The sequence below is a fragment of the Anser anser genome (genome assembly GCF_964211835.1).
Source record: "Anser anser genome assembly, chromosome: 1".
In the NCBI taxonomy this organism is placed as follows: domain Eukaryota; kingdom Metazoa; phylum Chordata; class Aves; order Anseriformes; family Anatidae; genus Anser; species Anser anser.
In genome coordinates, this window is record NC_139720.1 from 9,929,719 (window position 1) to 9,946,682 (window position 16,964).

General features: G+C 37.9%; 2 protein-coding genes across 14 annotated transcripts in view; one reads left to right on the forward strand and one right to left on the reverse strand.

Annotated features, from left to right (window-relative positions):
* Nucleotides 1-16,964, reverse strand: part of LOC310883163 (uncharacterized protein) — a 447,119-nt gene that overhangs the window by 42,168 nt on the left and 387,987 nt on the right. The window lies entirely within an intron of this gene.
* Nucleotides 1-16,964, forward strand: part of PCLO (piccolo presynaptic cytomatrix protein) — a 373,598-nt gene that overhangs the window by 11,389 nt on the left and 345,245 nt on the right. For all 13 annotated transcript variants that reach the window (XR_014573333.1, XR_014573334.1, XM_083802969.1 and 10 more), the window contains exon 3: nucleotides 9,788-11,194. Coding sequence is in view for 11 of the 13 variants with exons in the window: in XM_083802969.1 (XP_083659095.1) it covers nucleotides 9,788-11,194 (1,407 nt within the window). In the remaining 2 variants the exon portion in view is untranslated. The remainder of the gene's footprint in view (nucleotides 1-9,787; nucleotides 11,195-16,964) is intronic.

Genomic DNA, 16,964 nt, shown 5'->3' on the forward strand with positions numbered 1-16,964 from the left:
ATAAATACAGCTGCATTTAAGACTAACTGATTACATACATATGTAAAAGCAAATTTGAATTTCATATTATGCATTGAAGTAAACACAGGATATGCATTTATTTCATGATGAAATCATTTCAGTAAATGAAGGTATTGGGCATCTAATTTATTCAGCTATTAGTTCTAATCTGCTAACTCCCACTCAGGCTTTTCTCATTTGCTCAGCTTTGCACCACCAGCTGTCTTGCTGAAACTTCATTGTGGGTGTCCTGCTCCGATCTGCAGTGAAGTGCAATGAAATCACATCGGACTATTACTGAACAGTTGGAGCAAAGTAATAGAACCTGATCTGGCACATAAGAAAATTTGTCTTGCTCCATGTGCAAAGGTTCCCACTTGAGTTGTTCTCAGTCTTTCCTTCTAGTTTCCCTTTAATTTTAATATTTAAATTATTAAAAAGTTTTTAGTTAGTCCATAATAATAATTTACACTTTCCTTCCTGTCTAGCACAAAACCCATGGCCTTTGTTTTAGCTGTCAGTTCTCTTGATTATGTTGCAAGCTTTTTCTTTTGGTTTCTCTTATTTCAAGTCCTTCTAAGCTGTTACAGAACAAAAGTCTTTCTATTACCCATGCAATTAATGACTTTATCTGCACCTCTTAATGTTAGACTTCTCCTCCTATCCTTTTTGAAAAATTTAATGATTCTGTAATCCTGTGTTGTTGCCTTTGCCATGCCTGTTATGGCCTGTATTTTCATTGATCATGTTAAAACACATTACCTATCTGAAAGCAGTACCTCCAAAGTGGAGGTGGGGAGAGTTAAAGGCATTTATTTAGAAAAGGTTTTATATTAATTTTGTTCTCTGACATTTTCCCCTGTACAGCTGTTTGAACTACCTTCTTAAAAACCTCTTTAGCATCTTCTTACAAGTTTCTTACAGGATAGTTCACTCTTCATAACCAGCAGAGTGGTTATGATCTTTCCCAGTGTAGATCTGTCTAAATTTCTTTATTCTACATTTCTAGCTGATTCTGGAAGGAATATAGCAGGGTTTACAGACTGGCTCAGAAAGTAATTGCATGTATTGTAAAACCATTATGGAAAGTGCAGGGTTTTTTATTTTATTCGTATTATCTTTTTCATTTGGACTTCCATTTAAAATGCAGTAGTGCATGCACTGGGTCTGTTTTCACTCACTGGAGAGAACTGTGTAACTACCAGCAGAAAGTGATACTTCACTGCCACAAGGTCAGACCCCTGGAACTGTTTCTCTGAACCATCTGACATTGCTGTCCCCCTGGAGAAAGGGGATAGTCTGTATCCTGGTTTTGCACCGCAGTCCAGGGAGGAAGCACACCATACATAACGTGTTCAGTAACATATGTCTCTCTAATCTGTCTAGGTGTTCGTACCTCACTCATCACCCTGGCACATGAGTGCCTAGCAACAGTTGCATAAAGTACTGGGAAAAATATAAACAGGTTTGACTGGTACTCTGTTCTGTTTTTCTTTCACTTAAATCAGAAACTTGTAGCAGCTGTGTATTTACATTATCACATGATGATATTTCTTTTTTCTCTCCCTATTTTTTTTTAATCTTTTGCTAAAAACATTCCCAACAGCTATGAGTGTCAGAAGCCAGCACTACCCCAAAAGAGATTCATCTGTGTATCTGTGTTGGTTCAGTTCATCTAAATTTGAGTAGGTTTTCTTAAATGGGCATATACATCTGGGGGACTGTCCATTTGGTTCCACGTTCATGTGTGTGTTTTTTTTTTTTTTTAATGAAGTTAGATTAAAAAAAAGCACAAGCTATTATAGATAAATCTAAGTGATCAATGCATATGTTTGATAGCTTATTTATGATGTGCATCTGTAAAGTTGGTGATGAAGTGGAGTTTCAAAGCTATTAATGTTGGAACCTTGGTTGTATGGGAGCTCTCCACCAGGAGACCCTTGATGCATATGTGTGCAGGGTGCCTGTCTTCTAGGCGGTTTTTAGAAGGATTATTTTTCATGTGATGTACCTACCTCAGTAGGTGTTTCACCCGCTGTTTCAACATGCTTTTGAGAGATCATATAAAATTAGTTTTGAACCAAGGTGTAATTTTTTAATTACATCCTTGCTGGAAATTGCACTTTCAGATAACATGAAGGTGTGTATGCAGGTGTAGGAATTGTTTACTTGCCCAAAGATCTGCTGGATGGAGGAAGGTGAACTCTCTAAAACCAATTTTATTGGTTCCGGCTATCTTTGAAATAACATGTCTGCATTAAAGTTGACTTAATAGACAATGGAAAAGAGAGCAAGGGGAAAGGGTTATGTCTCCCAAAGTGGAGTGTGTAATTGCAGATCAAGTAGAATGTTTTACTGGACCTTTTACCACCCACTTCAAAAGAAAATCTTCCAACCTTTTTTATGTTTTTTAAACCAATCTGAAAATATAAATATTTTTTTTTGTCTTGGGTGAATGGTGAATGGCGATGGTGTCAATTTTTTTCTTCTAACAGTAGAGCTAGGGAAATTTCCTGATTGGTTGCTCTAGGTACAAGTCTTGATTTTTGCTCTTTCTTTCTGAATCCATTTTTATGTACAATCTTATCACAATCACTGATAACTTAGCAGTATTTAACAGATAACAGAATTTAGTTCAGATGCTCATAATGATATTCAGTATTTGTAATTGTTTTTATTAATGTGCTACACCTCCAAGTGTCCTAAACAGTAGCAAGTGCTTGGACATGAAATGTTTTCGGTAACTAAAGAGAATTTAAGCAGTCAGAAGGGCATTAATTTTCCTCGGTTATTATCATTATTATTAGCATGTTTAGAGAAAGGAATATAAAATAATTTAAAATACTACTTAAGGAAGATGACTGTAATTCCTGTGGTGAATCCAGACAAATTTTGCTTATACCTGTAATAAAATTAATAGAAATTACTCTATTAAATCTTTGTTGATAACATGACAGTGAAGGAAGCAAATGATTGATTTCAAATATTCCATGCAGTTTAGTCTGGGCACTGTTCTGTTGTAGTAGGGCATTAGAACCCAGATGCAACATGGACTGGAAATGAGATATAAACAAAAATAAAGCTGTCATCACTGTGGATAGTGATGTGTCACAAAATAGATTTTTCTTTTAATACAAGGAAAAACAACTTTGAAAGTGTCTCCCCTATATAAACGTAGCCTGGAGAGATATTTAGATTTATATAAATAAAGCAAAATAAAATAGAGGGGGGAAAGGACTTGAGTCTAACCATCAGCTGTTATAATCATGAGGTGTAAAGAAAGAAAAGTTAAAATCAGTGCCTTGTTTTTGTATTTTAACTTTCTCAAAAGCATTAATTTAGATATCCACTCTTAATTATGCCAAAGAAAAGTTAGAGATATTCTGTAAAAGAGGATAGAGTTTAGTCTGGATTTACACCGCTCAGATTCAGACAAGCCTTGTTTAGTTAGTTATCTTTTAAAGACGATCAATGCTTGAAATATTTTTGAGTGAAATACTGGTGTTGGTTCAAACACCTGGGGTGTTCCAGTGGTACTAATGCTGCAAGTTATATGGAAGTGGAGATTTTTCACAATTTTGGGGATGAAATGATTTTTTTTCTTTATTTTTGCCCCTAGTACAGAATGCCGGTTTTCTCTGTGGAATATTCTAAAGCACAGTCCTGTGACATTCTTTTTCGGAGGAAGACTGCTTGCCTGCATTGCTGCTTTGCATTTACAATTAGTTTATGGTATTGATGATTGATAGTTAATGGTATTGATGCCCTGTGTTTTTTTTTTTTTTTTTTTTTTTTTTTCTGTTAAGAAAGGGTTATGGGAACGTGGGAAGAAGCACACAGCTATACATGACAAATAATTTATCTGTGATTTAATTGGGCAATATTCTACAATATGTTGAAGTGTTTTATCACTAGCGCAGAAAACTGTCCTGTCCAGTTTTTAACACGAGTAAATAATAAATTAATCTGCATAGCTAAAGATGTCAACTGCAGGGAGCCATCTGTGCCAGTATTGCTGTTGCTCAGCAACTGTAATTTACTACTATGTTAGGCCACGTGATGTGGGGCTGCTGTTTGCTGGGGAATCAGTGGGCAGGATGCGTGGCCCAGCCCTGCTCCCAGCACACAGCATAAGCCCTGCTCAGATCCCAGCCACGCTCGGGTGCGCTCTGTGCAGCACAGATGAACCTTCTTAACCTTTTCTTTGCTGCGCTCCTGATTTTCCGTTCTGTTTCTTGTTTGTCGTGTATGCATTTCTAGAATGTTGAATCTAGATGCAGTTAAGGAAAGCAATCTGTGATGCGTGATGCTGTGCGCTGAGCTGTGTTTCAAATTCTTTTTCCTTGTCCTGTGCATGAGGCAGCTTAAACACATGCTTGGCTGTTAACACTCACTTTCAGAGATTCCAAAGCACTGACATTCAAAAAAAAAAAAAAAAAAAGAGGAAAAAGAGGGGTGCGGGGGGACTGTTCACTGTTTTAGTTTATGATTCTAATTGTATAAGCCATAGAATAATAGCTCCCCAAACACCCATACTTCAATACAAGCTATAGCTTTTTGTATTAGTAATTTAAGCAGAGTATGTTAAGGTTGTGGTAAGTGCATAATACAATTCATCTAGTAATGCATTTTAGTAGTTTTAAAACACCTTTGATATATAAGTAGCATTTAAAAACAGTTAAAATGGCTATTTAAAAAGTTTGCTCGAACACTGGTTTAGGTGCGAGCTACAGTGGTTGTATCCATTGCTGCAGTTTGTGAAATTGATACCCGGGGAACATGCTGCTGATGAGAAGCTAGCACTGTTTTTGTAAGCATCCTGAGTCAGCGTTTCCTGATGAACTCCCTAGTCACCTTTCACAGCTGATGTCCAAAAGGGAAATAAATATTTATTTTGTAGTGATAAACTCTTTGCCTAAAATGAGGATCACTTGCACAGCGTATGCAATAGTTATGTTTGTTTCACCGTAATTACTTCAAATAGCTGAGATGTTATTCATGGAGCGATGGTATCAAAGGAAAAGTTTGTCTCTAGTTTTGCCCAGGCTTGTTTAGAAGACCTTTCCAGCTGTATGTTGAAAAACACAGATTTAGTTTGTTCTGGAGTAGCTGTTCTTTTTTGTTCATAACAGGATTTTCTGGGCTAGTTTCTTCTCTGTGACAGTATTCTACCACCTTACTTGAAGCTGCATAAAATCACGGACTCAAGTGTTTTAATTTTTCATGTTTCTCATATCATCTTGGCAGAAATGTCTTCTGAGAGCCAAATCTGGATTCCTCACTTTCCTTCTCTCTGAAGTTGTCAGGAACCCGATAAGCCAATATGTTTCCAGACTAGAAGCAGATCCTTTTGATAAAGCTTTGGGGCAGAGCTGAGCAATGTCAGCAAAGTCCCTTTACATCTCTGTGGCAGTGTGAAGGCCCTATAAATCTTTATGCTTCTGTGGCAATGTAAAGGGATCTTAGTATTTTATGCATATCTTACAGTTCCTTTTTATAGTACCAAATGACTAAATGAGAATGAGACCCATTGCCTCAGAATGCAGCTCCGTTCTGTGAAAGGACTGTTAAAATGGCTTCAAGAGCTTCATTTGCATTGTGTGCCAGTACGTTTTCTATGAAATATGTTCAATCTGCAAGTCCAAGTTTCTTTCTCATTGCACATCTGGAATCTTAGAATTGAGCTGAATTCTATTCCTCCCCTACATCATCTGCAAGAGAAATTGAGCATGCCAATCGATGCACTAGCTCTGACAGTTTTCACATTGCTTTTGATGGGCTTGCATGGTTAGAAGAAATATAAACACTTTCACAGAAAGGACTAGGCTTCAGATTGCCTTCAGTTGTGTTGGTTTTGTTTGGGATAAGGAGAACTGAAGTGTAATTCACATTTGTTATTGGAGTCAACTGTTAGATTCTGAATGCATAAAGAAAAGTGAGCTGTAGAACATGGTGTTATAATTTTCCTCATTTTAATTCTCCATGGATGTTGTTACTAACATGTCATGAATAAAATAATTCGGTGCTTCCAACTAGTGGAATGAAGGTTTTATTTTTTTTTAGATGTTGCAGATGATAATGCATAAAATATATTTTAATTACCTGTATGTTATGAGGGCACATAGCTTCTGTATCACTGAGCTGGAAGGCAAGGTAGCGCTTTCCTGTATTCGGTGTTTGGAATCTGAACAAAAGTGCTATGTGAAGTCTGTCACATCTCTAGTCCTACTCAAGGCATTTGACGGCATGGCTTGCAGGGTGAAGAAAATCACTAATGAATTTCTTCTGAAAAGTTGGCACCCCATTTAGCAGTGTAAAAATAGACAGATTAGGATCCTCAAAAACAAGAATCTCCTTTACAAGGGAACTGAAAAAGCTCATGTGTTTGTTTTGCCTTGGAAAGTCTTTTAATTCTAGGTAGAGAGACTTATGAAGGAACTGCTATCCAGTAAGACCTGTAAGGATAGATGAACATTAGTATTTTAGGTATCTACAGTAAGAGTAAGTTTTCCATCAACTGTAATAACATGTAAAGGCAATCTGTACTTAACAGAAGCCTATTTCTGGCTTCCCCAAGTCTGTAGAAAATCTCCGTCTTTGCAGTAGAAAGAAGAACAGGCCAATGTTTATTACAAAAATGCATCATGTAGTGCACTTCATTTTGGACTCCTGCAGCTCCAATCACAGAACTGAAGTTTGTATGGTTTTGTATGTTCGGAGATGATGTGTGTAAGCTATAATAAACAGAGGGTTTTAGCACTTAATTCCTCCCACTAAGGTGCATGGGAGGAATTTTATGTCTAAAACAGAAAGATTTAAAAAATAATACAGTAAAGTAAAGCTTCCTACATTTTCCATTTGGAAGTTCAACTGTAGGAGTAGCAAATACATTTTTAGCTTTAAAGGCTTCAGTTAATATTGAGAATGTGTGAGTATAAGTGTATATATTTAAGATAAGGAAAAAACTACATGTGAGAGATTTCAAGTTTTGTCACCTGTACAAGTTGTGTTGAAAACTGTAGTACAGAACTGACTTTTGTTTAGACTCCAGATAGATACTACAGTCAGACTGGACCAGCTTGTTGAAGACAAGCCTAAATGCTTATAAATGCATCTGGAGTCTAAACATCTTAAATATAAGAAATATCCAGACTACTTATTGTATAGCCCATCTCAACCCTACAGCTATTTTTGGGACCTTAAAGGTTTCACAGTGGCTTAAAATCAAATTTGCTGGAAGATGCTCATAGCATCTGAGTGGGAGCAGGTAAGTACCCGTTAACCCATGGTTCCTCTGCAAAATGATGGGCAAGAATGCACTCCATATCTTTAATACTTGGGAATGATTGGTTATCTTACTTTAGAGTGCAGCACTTTCGCTTAAAGCATACAAACAAACAAACAGAGAAGCAGGAGAACAAAGATGGCTCTAAGCACCTCATGTCATTGGATTTTTTCCTTAAAATACAGGAGCAGTGAAAAATGCATTGTCCAAATCTCTGTAAAAGTTCTGTGGTTAGTGGGAAAAGGCATTCCTCACTTAGGCCCATTAAAAAGTTCCCCACAGAATCACATCTTTTTGGTCTGTGGAGAAGATTTCCCCTGTGTAAGAAATCTGAGTCACCCTGCCAAAGCCAGACCACTGTGACAGCCAAGGTGGTTGTTCATGGTATGTGGCTTGAGTCTGGTCTTTGATTAAACCTCAGCCTTTAAGAAAACCCTTAAGAATTCATCCAGAAATGCTAACAAGATCTGTATAATTAAGTTAGATTACTAATATCCAAAATCAGGTCTCTTAATTAAGAATAATTAAGATATTATTACATCTGAAATCATCCCTTGGACAGGGGACATGTATGGGAACTGACCACCAAAAAACATGGTAGTTGGGCTAAATGTCATCTTCGCTGAGGTCCTCTGTGCAGTTGTGAGCTTAATTCCTTCAGTAATTCAGAGCAGAACTCAAACAAGTGTTCCAGTTTTGTCTCAGTTGGTTTCATTTTTTAACAGCCATTTGATATCTGGGTTGCAAGTAGATCAGAGAACTGTTTAAACAATCTAAAAAAAAAAAAAGGCAAAAAAAAAGCACTGAAAATGGAAGATAAAAGTATTATTGTGAATAGCAACTTGATTACTGTAAACTTACAGTTTGGGCCAAAATTGTGCATCTCTTTGTTAATCTGTTAGTAAGCTTATATTCACAGAGTGTGTATATGCCATGTTTATCAGAATAATTGGAATAACTGTTTTAGGGAACTGCGTCCAACTGTTCTGTTAATTTTTTGCTGCTGAAAAATGTCAGGCAGGCAAGGCACAGCAAAATAATGAATTCACTGCCTCAGTCCGTGACATCGGAGATTTTTTCTTCCAATGAACTCTGATATTGCATAGACAAAATCTTTCTTTATATATATTATCTCCAGATTCATCCCATGGAATGGTAGAGATTTCAGACCTGAGTAAGGAACAGGATCCTGAAATCTGCACCCCTAGAGGAAAAGACCTGAATCTTACATTCTGTGTCCTCCTAATTGCAGCTTCCCTCAGTTCCAGTGGTGCATGCAAATGCCCTAGCTGGTAGCCTGCATTTCACACACATACTAAAGAACAGAAGTAGAGCTACAGATGAACAGTTTAGATGTCTACTTGCAGGTGTAGGCCCATGGGACTCCATGCCATATTGAAAGGCATTTTTGCTGCATATAAATTTTCCGTTAGCAATGGAAAATGTGGAAAATAGCATGTGATGCTTCCTGGCCGTGCGTTGCTTTAACCTGTTTGATAATTTCTCAGATTGTGAGGCTCTTCAAAAACAAAGGAAGGGATGGCTGCTTAGAACTTTTTTTAGTTTTCGTTTTTTCCTAAGTAGAAAATATGGTTTCTCTCTGATATAATATGTTGGAGGATGAAGAAAAACAAAACTTTTAAGGTTGTGAGGTAGGAAATTGCAAGAGAAAATGATAAATCCATTATTTACGTTATTCCTGACTCTCTGTTGAAAAGAGGGCTCTATGATATACTGGCCTACAGTAATTGCCCTGAGAGCTTCTTCTAACGACAAATGAATTTTGGGAAACCTAATTATGGTTCTTAAAGTACCATCAATGCTTAGGCAAAGCTCCTCACTGATTCTAAATGAAGACTTGCCATGTGAAATTTGTGATAAGGTGCAGGTCTGTGTAATACATGGTGTCCATTAATGCACCTCTGTGCCTAATTCATCGGATACATGTATACTACCAACACATGTGCCCTGTAATAAACTACCAGAAACATAAGCTATATGAAGAGCTTAACAGTTGTACACTTAAAGATAATTATGCATTTTCTTTGTTCTAATTACGATGATTGTTTTCTGTCAGCAGACTTGATTTGTCAAACTATTTTAGCAGTATTTATGTCTTTTCTTTCTTCTGTTCTGGCAAATCATTGCTCTAAATGTCTCACTGCTGGGCCCCATGAAATTCCAAAGTATTTTTGTATTCTGCTGGATTTTTATCCCCTGGTATTCAGCTGTGTGTAAACTGAATGTGAAGTCATTAAAAGCATGGGCTCAGCGATTTCTCAAATCACAGGGACATAGAGAAAAGCAAAAAAAGCCAACACAAAACAGTTGGACATTCTAACTGCAAAAGAGTATTAGTGGTAATATTTCTCCCTTTTTACAGAGAAGCCTGAAATACTGCACTATAGTGCCATGCACTATAATAATTTGTTATAATGCTGCTTTTATTAACATTATCTTAATTATAATAGCTTTTTTTTTTTTTTTCTTTTTTTCCTGCAGATTAAAGAATGGCTCTGTTTAAACTGCCAGATGCAAAGAGCGTTAGGTGGTGACCTAGCACCAGGTCATGGTTCCGGGCCACAGCTGCCTCCACCCAAACAGAAGACACCTACTCCACCTTCAACAGCTAAACCACCTCCCCAGCCACAGACAGGTCAAAAGAAAGATGTTTCCCCAAAACCTGATCCTGCACAGCTAGCAGAACCTAAAAAGCCCCTGCCACAGAAAAAGCAACCATCCATGCCAGGGTCTCCCCCTGTAAAAGGAAAAACATCCCGTGCTGAGCCTGCTGACACCTCCCAGCAAATAGATCCTACTCCAAAGTCTGATCAGGCCAAGCCATCTCAGGCTGAAGATAAGCAAAAACAACCCAGTATACAGAAGCCTGCGGCCGATACTGTGCCTACCCCTGCAGCACCAGGGCCGAAACAGGATGTGGCAGGTCCCAGGCCTCCACCAACTCAACAGAAAGTGACAGATTCCCCAAAGCCAGAGCTTGCCAAACCATCACAGGACACACATCCAGCTGGGGACAAACCAGATTCCAAACCCCTTCCACAAGTGTCTCGGCAGAAGTCAGATCCCAAACTTTGGGCTCAGCCTGGGGCTAGATCAGAGGCTAAAACCCAGAAGCCTGTTGAGCCAGCACAAGTGAAAGATGATCCTAAGAAGTTACAAACAAAACCATCCCCAAAGCCTGAAACCAAACCAGCTCCCAAGGGCCCGCAACCAGGGGCAGGCCCCAAGCCTGTGCCGGCACAGCCAGCACCTCAACCCCAGCAGCCTCAGAAAACTCCTGAGCAGTCAAGGCGTTTCAGCCTTAATCTGGGAGGCATCACGGACATCCCTAAGCCTCAGCCTACGACACCACAGGAAACAGTTACTGGCAGACTTTTTGGATTTGGAGCTTCAATCTTCAGCCAGGCCTCCAATTTAATTTCCACAGCAGGTCAGCCAGGCTCTCAGACATCAGGCCCCCCTCCAGCCGGTCCTGCTGCGAAGCAGCCCCAGCCTCCAGCACAGCCTCCAGCCTCCCAGGCACCCCCCAAAGATACCGCTCAGACTCAGCCTTCTCCAAAAGCTGTTCCTTTGAAGAAAGAAGCCAAGCCTCTTACAAGTGAAAAAATGGAGCCAGCGAAAGTGGATAGTGTTTTAACAACTAAGGGATCTGATTTAGAAAAGAAACCTAGTTTGGCTAAAGATAGCAAGCCTCAAGCTGCTGAAGCTAAGAAACCTGCTGGGCTGTCGGAACCGGAAAAGGCCAGCCAACCTAAAGTGTCCTGTCCCCTTTGTAAAACTGGACTAAATATTGGTTCTAAGGATCCCCCCAACTTCAATACGTGTACAGAGTGCAAGAAAGTTGTGTGCAATCTCTGTGGATTTAATCCAATGCCACACATAGCTGAGGTAAGGCAACAGAGTCTGTATTTACCTTGCATTCCTACCAGCAGGCTCCGCGTGCTGTGGAGACCTTGTAGCTGATTTTAGCTGTTGATTTGTTGTTGAAAAATTTGAATGTTTAGTCTGCTGGCTCTTAAAATTAAATTTCTGTGTTGTATGAAACTTGCTCAGCAGTCAGAAAGTACTTCCAATGAATTTTTGCAGATTAAAGAAGTCTGATATGGCAGGTTGTTAGGTTTTTAAGGCATAAGCAGGTAGTTAATTGTGAAATCTTCTTAAATTAGTGCTACTGTAATATAGCAAACTACTGTACTTTCCAGTCTACCATGTGATAAAGTTATTTTCCATGTGCTTCAGTATCATATATTGACATGTATGCTTCCTCCGTTCATCAGTGCCCCTGATTCAGGCAATTATTGAATGAAGGAATGTATTAATGCCTAGTTACTCCTCTTCTTCCTCAGCTGTTTAATATATCCTTAAATTTATTCCATTAATCTCATTCTGGATCTGGAGTCTTTGTACATGCTGCCGTATTCATTAGCAAGGTTGAAGTTTGAGTGATACCTGTGTGGTGATATACGGAAGGTTCTGAAGTTGCTTCCTTCAGTGACGGGTGTGAATTTGAAAAGGCCTTTTCTGTGATCTCAATAGGGACCGAGCAGGACCAACATCTATATAATAGAATTAAACAACTTATTTTCAAATGTTTCCTCAAATTCCATGTTTTTACCGTCCTTCCTTTCTTTCTCGTAATTTTTTTTATAAATGGCAAGGAGCTTGGAAACTTCATACTAGCTTAACAGAAAGGTGGAGGCACGCCTTACTTGCTGTATCAAATTGGCAAAGTTCAACTCGACAAAAGCAGACCACCTAAAAATACTTGTGAGTAATTTAAATGTGTAAGTTGGTCTATGTAATACATAAGAAAAGTGACTCTTGGTGTTGTTATTGAAATCTGAATGAATAAATCAGAAATATCTCCCTGGGTTAAAGGTTATTACATCTCTGCCCTAAGGTGAGAGCAAAAGTTGAGATAAATAAGCAATATTTTTCCTGCAGCTTTCTGTGTTGTGCACGTTTTTTTTTTTTTCTTATTATTTTATTGAATATACGATCAGTGGAAAGGCATTTCCTACTATCAGCACATTTTGTCTACCTTACAAATATGTTCATTACTGTCTACCTTACAAATATGTTCATTACTGTCTTTGTGGTCATTTAAGTTAGAAAGAAAGGTCTGAAAATGCAAGAGGATAATTGGTGCTTGAAAGACTGGATTTCATTGTCTTGGTGCTTGTGCACTGAAATCTATCAAATGCACACAGATGCCTTGTTCACTGTCCAAACCTCTGTCCTGTGTGTACACACACATGTACATTCACTCTCTCTTGGGTTTTAAATGCAAAAAATGCATATGACTTTCTCCAGAGGTACATTATTATGCATGCACAGAATATTCTAGAAACAAGATGTCTCAGTTCTGGTGAAACGCTGTGCAAAAATGACATCTATGCAAGTCCTGGTGCATGACTTCACTTCTTCAGACTTGATTTAGGCTTGGTGGTGTAGGACTGCACTGTGGTGGGCAGATTTCTCCTCTGTATTTCTGCTTGAGATGAGAAGGCTGCTATTTTGTTTCCTCTCTCCCATCTCTGTTATTATCAGAGGATTCTTTCCATTTCAACCCTTGGGAATATACAGAACCTGAAATACTACTGATTTTCTTTAGTCTGACTTCCTCATACCTTTCTTTGCCTCTTTTTTGTTTTCCTGTTGCATTTTCTTCTTTCCTCTACTACGCATTTTCATCTCAGTCCAGTTTTCTGTCTTCTATTTCTGATCATTTTTGCTAAAAATTGGCAAAACCCTCTTTTTCTTGAGCATGGATGGTAGCGTGCTTGGTTGAGGACAGCCTGACTTTCATTTGCATGAATGTGGGAGACAGAAGAGGGAGCTCATCCTCTCCTCTCCCAAATGAGCTGTGCAAATAATGTATTTAACCTTAGATATCAGTTCTGTCCCTATAAGCATTTCATATACTGTATAGCTGTTATACAACAGAAATGTGATTGTTTGTGCTCACTAGCATACTTTTTTCCTCCAGCAAACTGCTTTCTAACATGTTGAATACAGTCTTGGAGGTTTTATTTATTTGTCTCTTTATTTTTGAAGGGTTAGGAAGGAGAAATAGAAACGCTTTTTAGAATCGGTTGGTCTTGTGGTTTTATGCTTAATTCATTTATTCCTATCTTCTGCATTTGGGGAAAAAAATTATAGTTCCCTAAGGCTTTATTCCCTCTTGGCTCCATAAAGTGTTTTGGGTGAACAAACGTAACCGTTATTTTATAGTTTTGCTTTTGGGTTGCAGCTGTATCACAGTGATTCTAACAGCTGCTTATGTATTATAGATATATTGTTGCCTCAGTAACGGCTGAAAACGAGGTGAGTTTTATTGAGTGCGTGATGGCCCAAACATTCTTGCTAACAAAGTCTGTATTGAGCTATACGGTAAGAATCAGTCTGACACAGCAGGGAAACCTATGTTTCATTGACAAATAGAGAGGAGCATCTAAACTCTGTGGGCACTTCTGCCTGAGGAACTTTTTAGCAGGGAGTATCCTCCAGGCAGCGCGCTGCTATACTGCAGACATGGCTGCAAGTACATTAAAGGGGAGGAGGTGCTTTCTTACAATTACAGTTATTTGCTCTTGCCTGTATGTGAGAGATCTAACTTTTAGAATGTATATTTTATGCCATTGAAGAGGGTTGGTCCTCTGATAGCCCCTCTTCTGCAGGAAATAAGAGAACTAGGCTCTGACCTGATCTAAATCAGCAATATGCTATTTACTTCAGTGAAATTACACAGGTTTGTGCGAGCTGAGAATTAGGCTAGAATATTTTTACCTAAAATGGGCTGGTTGATCTTTTTCTCCCTGATTTGTTGCTCCAACAGTCAAACAGTTATTTACTTAAATGGTAATTTATCCATGAGGCAAACAACTACAAATGATTAAATAAATGGCACTTGATAGATTTCAGACCCACAGGACCATGTTGCGCCTTAGTGCATTAACAGACTCCTTGTTCTGCCATTTGCTCAATAGGGAGGAGCACTGTTTACCAGCTCTGTAATTAGCTTTCCAGCTCAGGTAGTTGGAAGCAGCTCTATTTTTAGTAACAAAGCACAAGATCGCGACTGCAGAAGCTAGAAATGAAGTGTGGCAACGACCATTTTGTGCATTTAAAACTCAGTGAAGCTGTTCAGAATATTGAACAGGAGTGGAGATGGTTGCCTATAATGTAATTAAATATGTTGAGGCAGCAGGGTCAGGAATATAGAAGCTGTGATGATTTAATATGCTATTAGAATAATAATGACAAAAGATTTGAAAACTGAATTGTGGAAAAACTGAGAAATCCAAATTTTATAATCTGTTTGGGCAACAAGTAAAAATAACATCTTAACCATCATACATTACGAATAGAAAGAACTCAAAACGTAGCCTGTATATGTGTGTGCTAATGGATCTAATCTAATAGAATTGCCAAGGGAACAATGGAAGCACTTTTCAGTCTACTGATCACTATAAAATTATCTGGAAAGGTACCTGGAAATAATAAAAAAAAATGTTCCATATTTGAAATAATTTATTGGGCCTATAGAAAGGAGAGAATTATTTTGAATGGAGGAGAAGGACAAGGAGGACTTGGGAAGGGCAGAAAAGACATCATGACTCAAACTGACAAATGATTTTGTGTTTGAAAAAGATGTGATATGTTAGGTGTAATCGGAATAGATAGTATGAACAATTTTACATACAGAGTGGTGCTTCTTAATGTGTTTATTACAGTGAATATTGTTTGTATGGAATTGTGTGACGTGAGTGGATATGATAGCAGGAATCTATAAGCAGTGGTCTGTAAACAATGACCTTGATGATCTCTCTCCAATCCATATTCTTATATTGATAAATTTTATATAAAAATATATATTAACCAGTAAAATAATTTGGATAGTTTTTTGATAACTTATTTTCCCACGGGTCCTTATTAGACCAAACTAAGTAAATATTTTTTTCATCTCCACAAATACTGTAGAGAGAGAGAAAAGCAAAAAGATAAACTCATTTTCTAATTAAGAGCAGTGTTACCATTAAACTCAATAGCATTTCTAGAGTTAACAGTAAATAGATAGCATTTTGGAATTGATATAAGCCTCTTTGGAGGAGTGTTGTCATATACCTGAATGCATCTTGGGTTCTTGTATGTCCTGCTTAAAAAAAAAATAAAAAATGCAGAAAGGGTACTGGCACAGGTGGGTCCTTGATGTAAATCATTCTGGCAGTTTCTCTTTTTTGAAACTTTCGACGAAGTCTACCCTCAAATGCAGCAAGAACCTCAGCAGTTGTGGCCCTCCCTATAAATAAACTCTGTGATTAAATGAACGATGTGGCTTAGGCTTCTTAAAGCAAGTGTGCAGGAACAATGTAAAGTAACAAGCCATCCATGATTGTAACGAAAATCCCTAAAATGGTGTACTGCATCATCTGAGGTGACACCCATTGCCTCTCTTTAATTTATTAACAGCTCTGTACTATCTTGTTTTGCCTGTTTGAGAAAGCTCAGACCATTCTGCAAGTTGGCAGCTTTCACTCCTATTAGAAGTTCCTATCTCCTCTGTTGTATTTAGTGAAGTTGTTTTTGAAACAGATGGTGTCTGGGAAACAGTGTAGAAGAATTTGCACTTAAGATACAAAGAGAAAAAACAACCATTCCTTTCAGCTGCATAATTTATCTGCTCTGCCTCTTCCCTCTCCCTTTATATTTAAAGCTTCTTTTTAAATTTTGATTGTAAGAAAGTGAATGCTATTATTGTTTAACAGTAGGCAAATAATACAGAAATTAATAGGCTAACACAATGTATTCACTGAAGTTTATGGAAATTTTATCCATTAAATTTTAAGTCTTTATAATTGAGAAAATGTTAAAACTACTAATAATTACTATTTTGAAAGATAACATCTGGCATTGAAAACAGAGTGCATGTTCAATGATAAAGCCCCCAGTATATTTCTTGACTGTCAGAATGAAATTAATTTATCTCCAATTGAGATACCCCACTTCTCCTGTTTAATTCAATATGCATAACAGAAACGACACTAGACATAGACACTAGAAATATTTTTATAACAGAACGTCACCTTTTCCCACTTTCCTGCAAAATATGTATATTGTACATACAAAATGGAAGGACTTATGGAATTCCACTTTGAGGGATGATTCAGTCAGAATTGATTATGGATAAATATTTTTTTAAAAAGGGTTTAGTGTTGGAATTCACCTCTGAAGCTTAGGATTTTCACCCTTATTTCAGCAACAGAGTTAGCCTTCTGGCATCTATTTGCAGAGGCAAACTTGAGTTGTCCAGGATATTTCTAGTAAGTATGTTTTGGGCTTCCACCCTTCTCCAATGCCTAAGCTAAAGTTGTGTTCCAAAAAAACGTACTTCAACCACACAGCTCTCCAGAGGCCTAACCTTCTGGCTTTTGCACATGGCTTGAGCTGTTCCTTTTGAGAAGTGTCTGTCTTCTGTTTAAATTCCTTTGGAATTCAGACATTAGATGGAACCCATTTTGGGAGCTGTTGTTAGCATGTCTTTGAGTATAGTTCACCCAGAAGCAGTACTATTTGGCACAAAACATTAATCATGGCTACTTTGTCTAATAATGATAATAATTATGCCTGCCCATGGTCAGGTACAATATGACGGTGG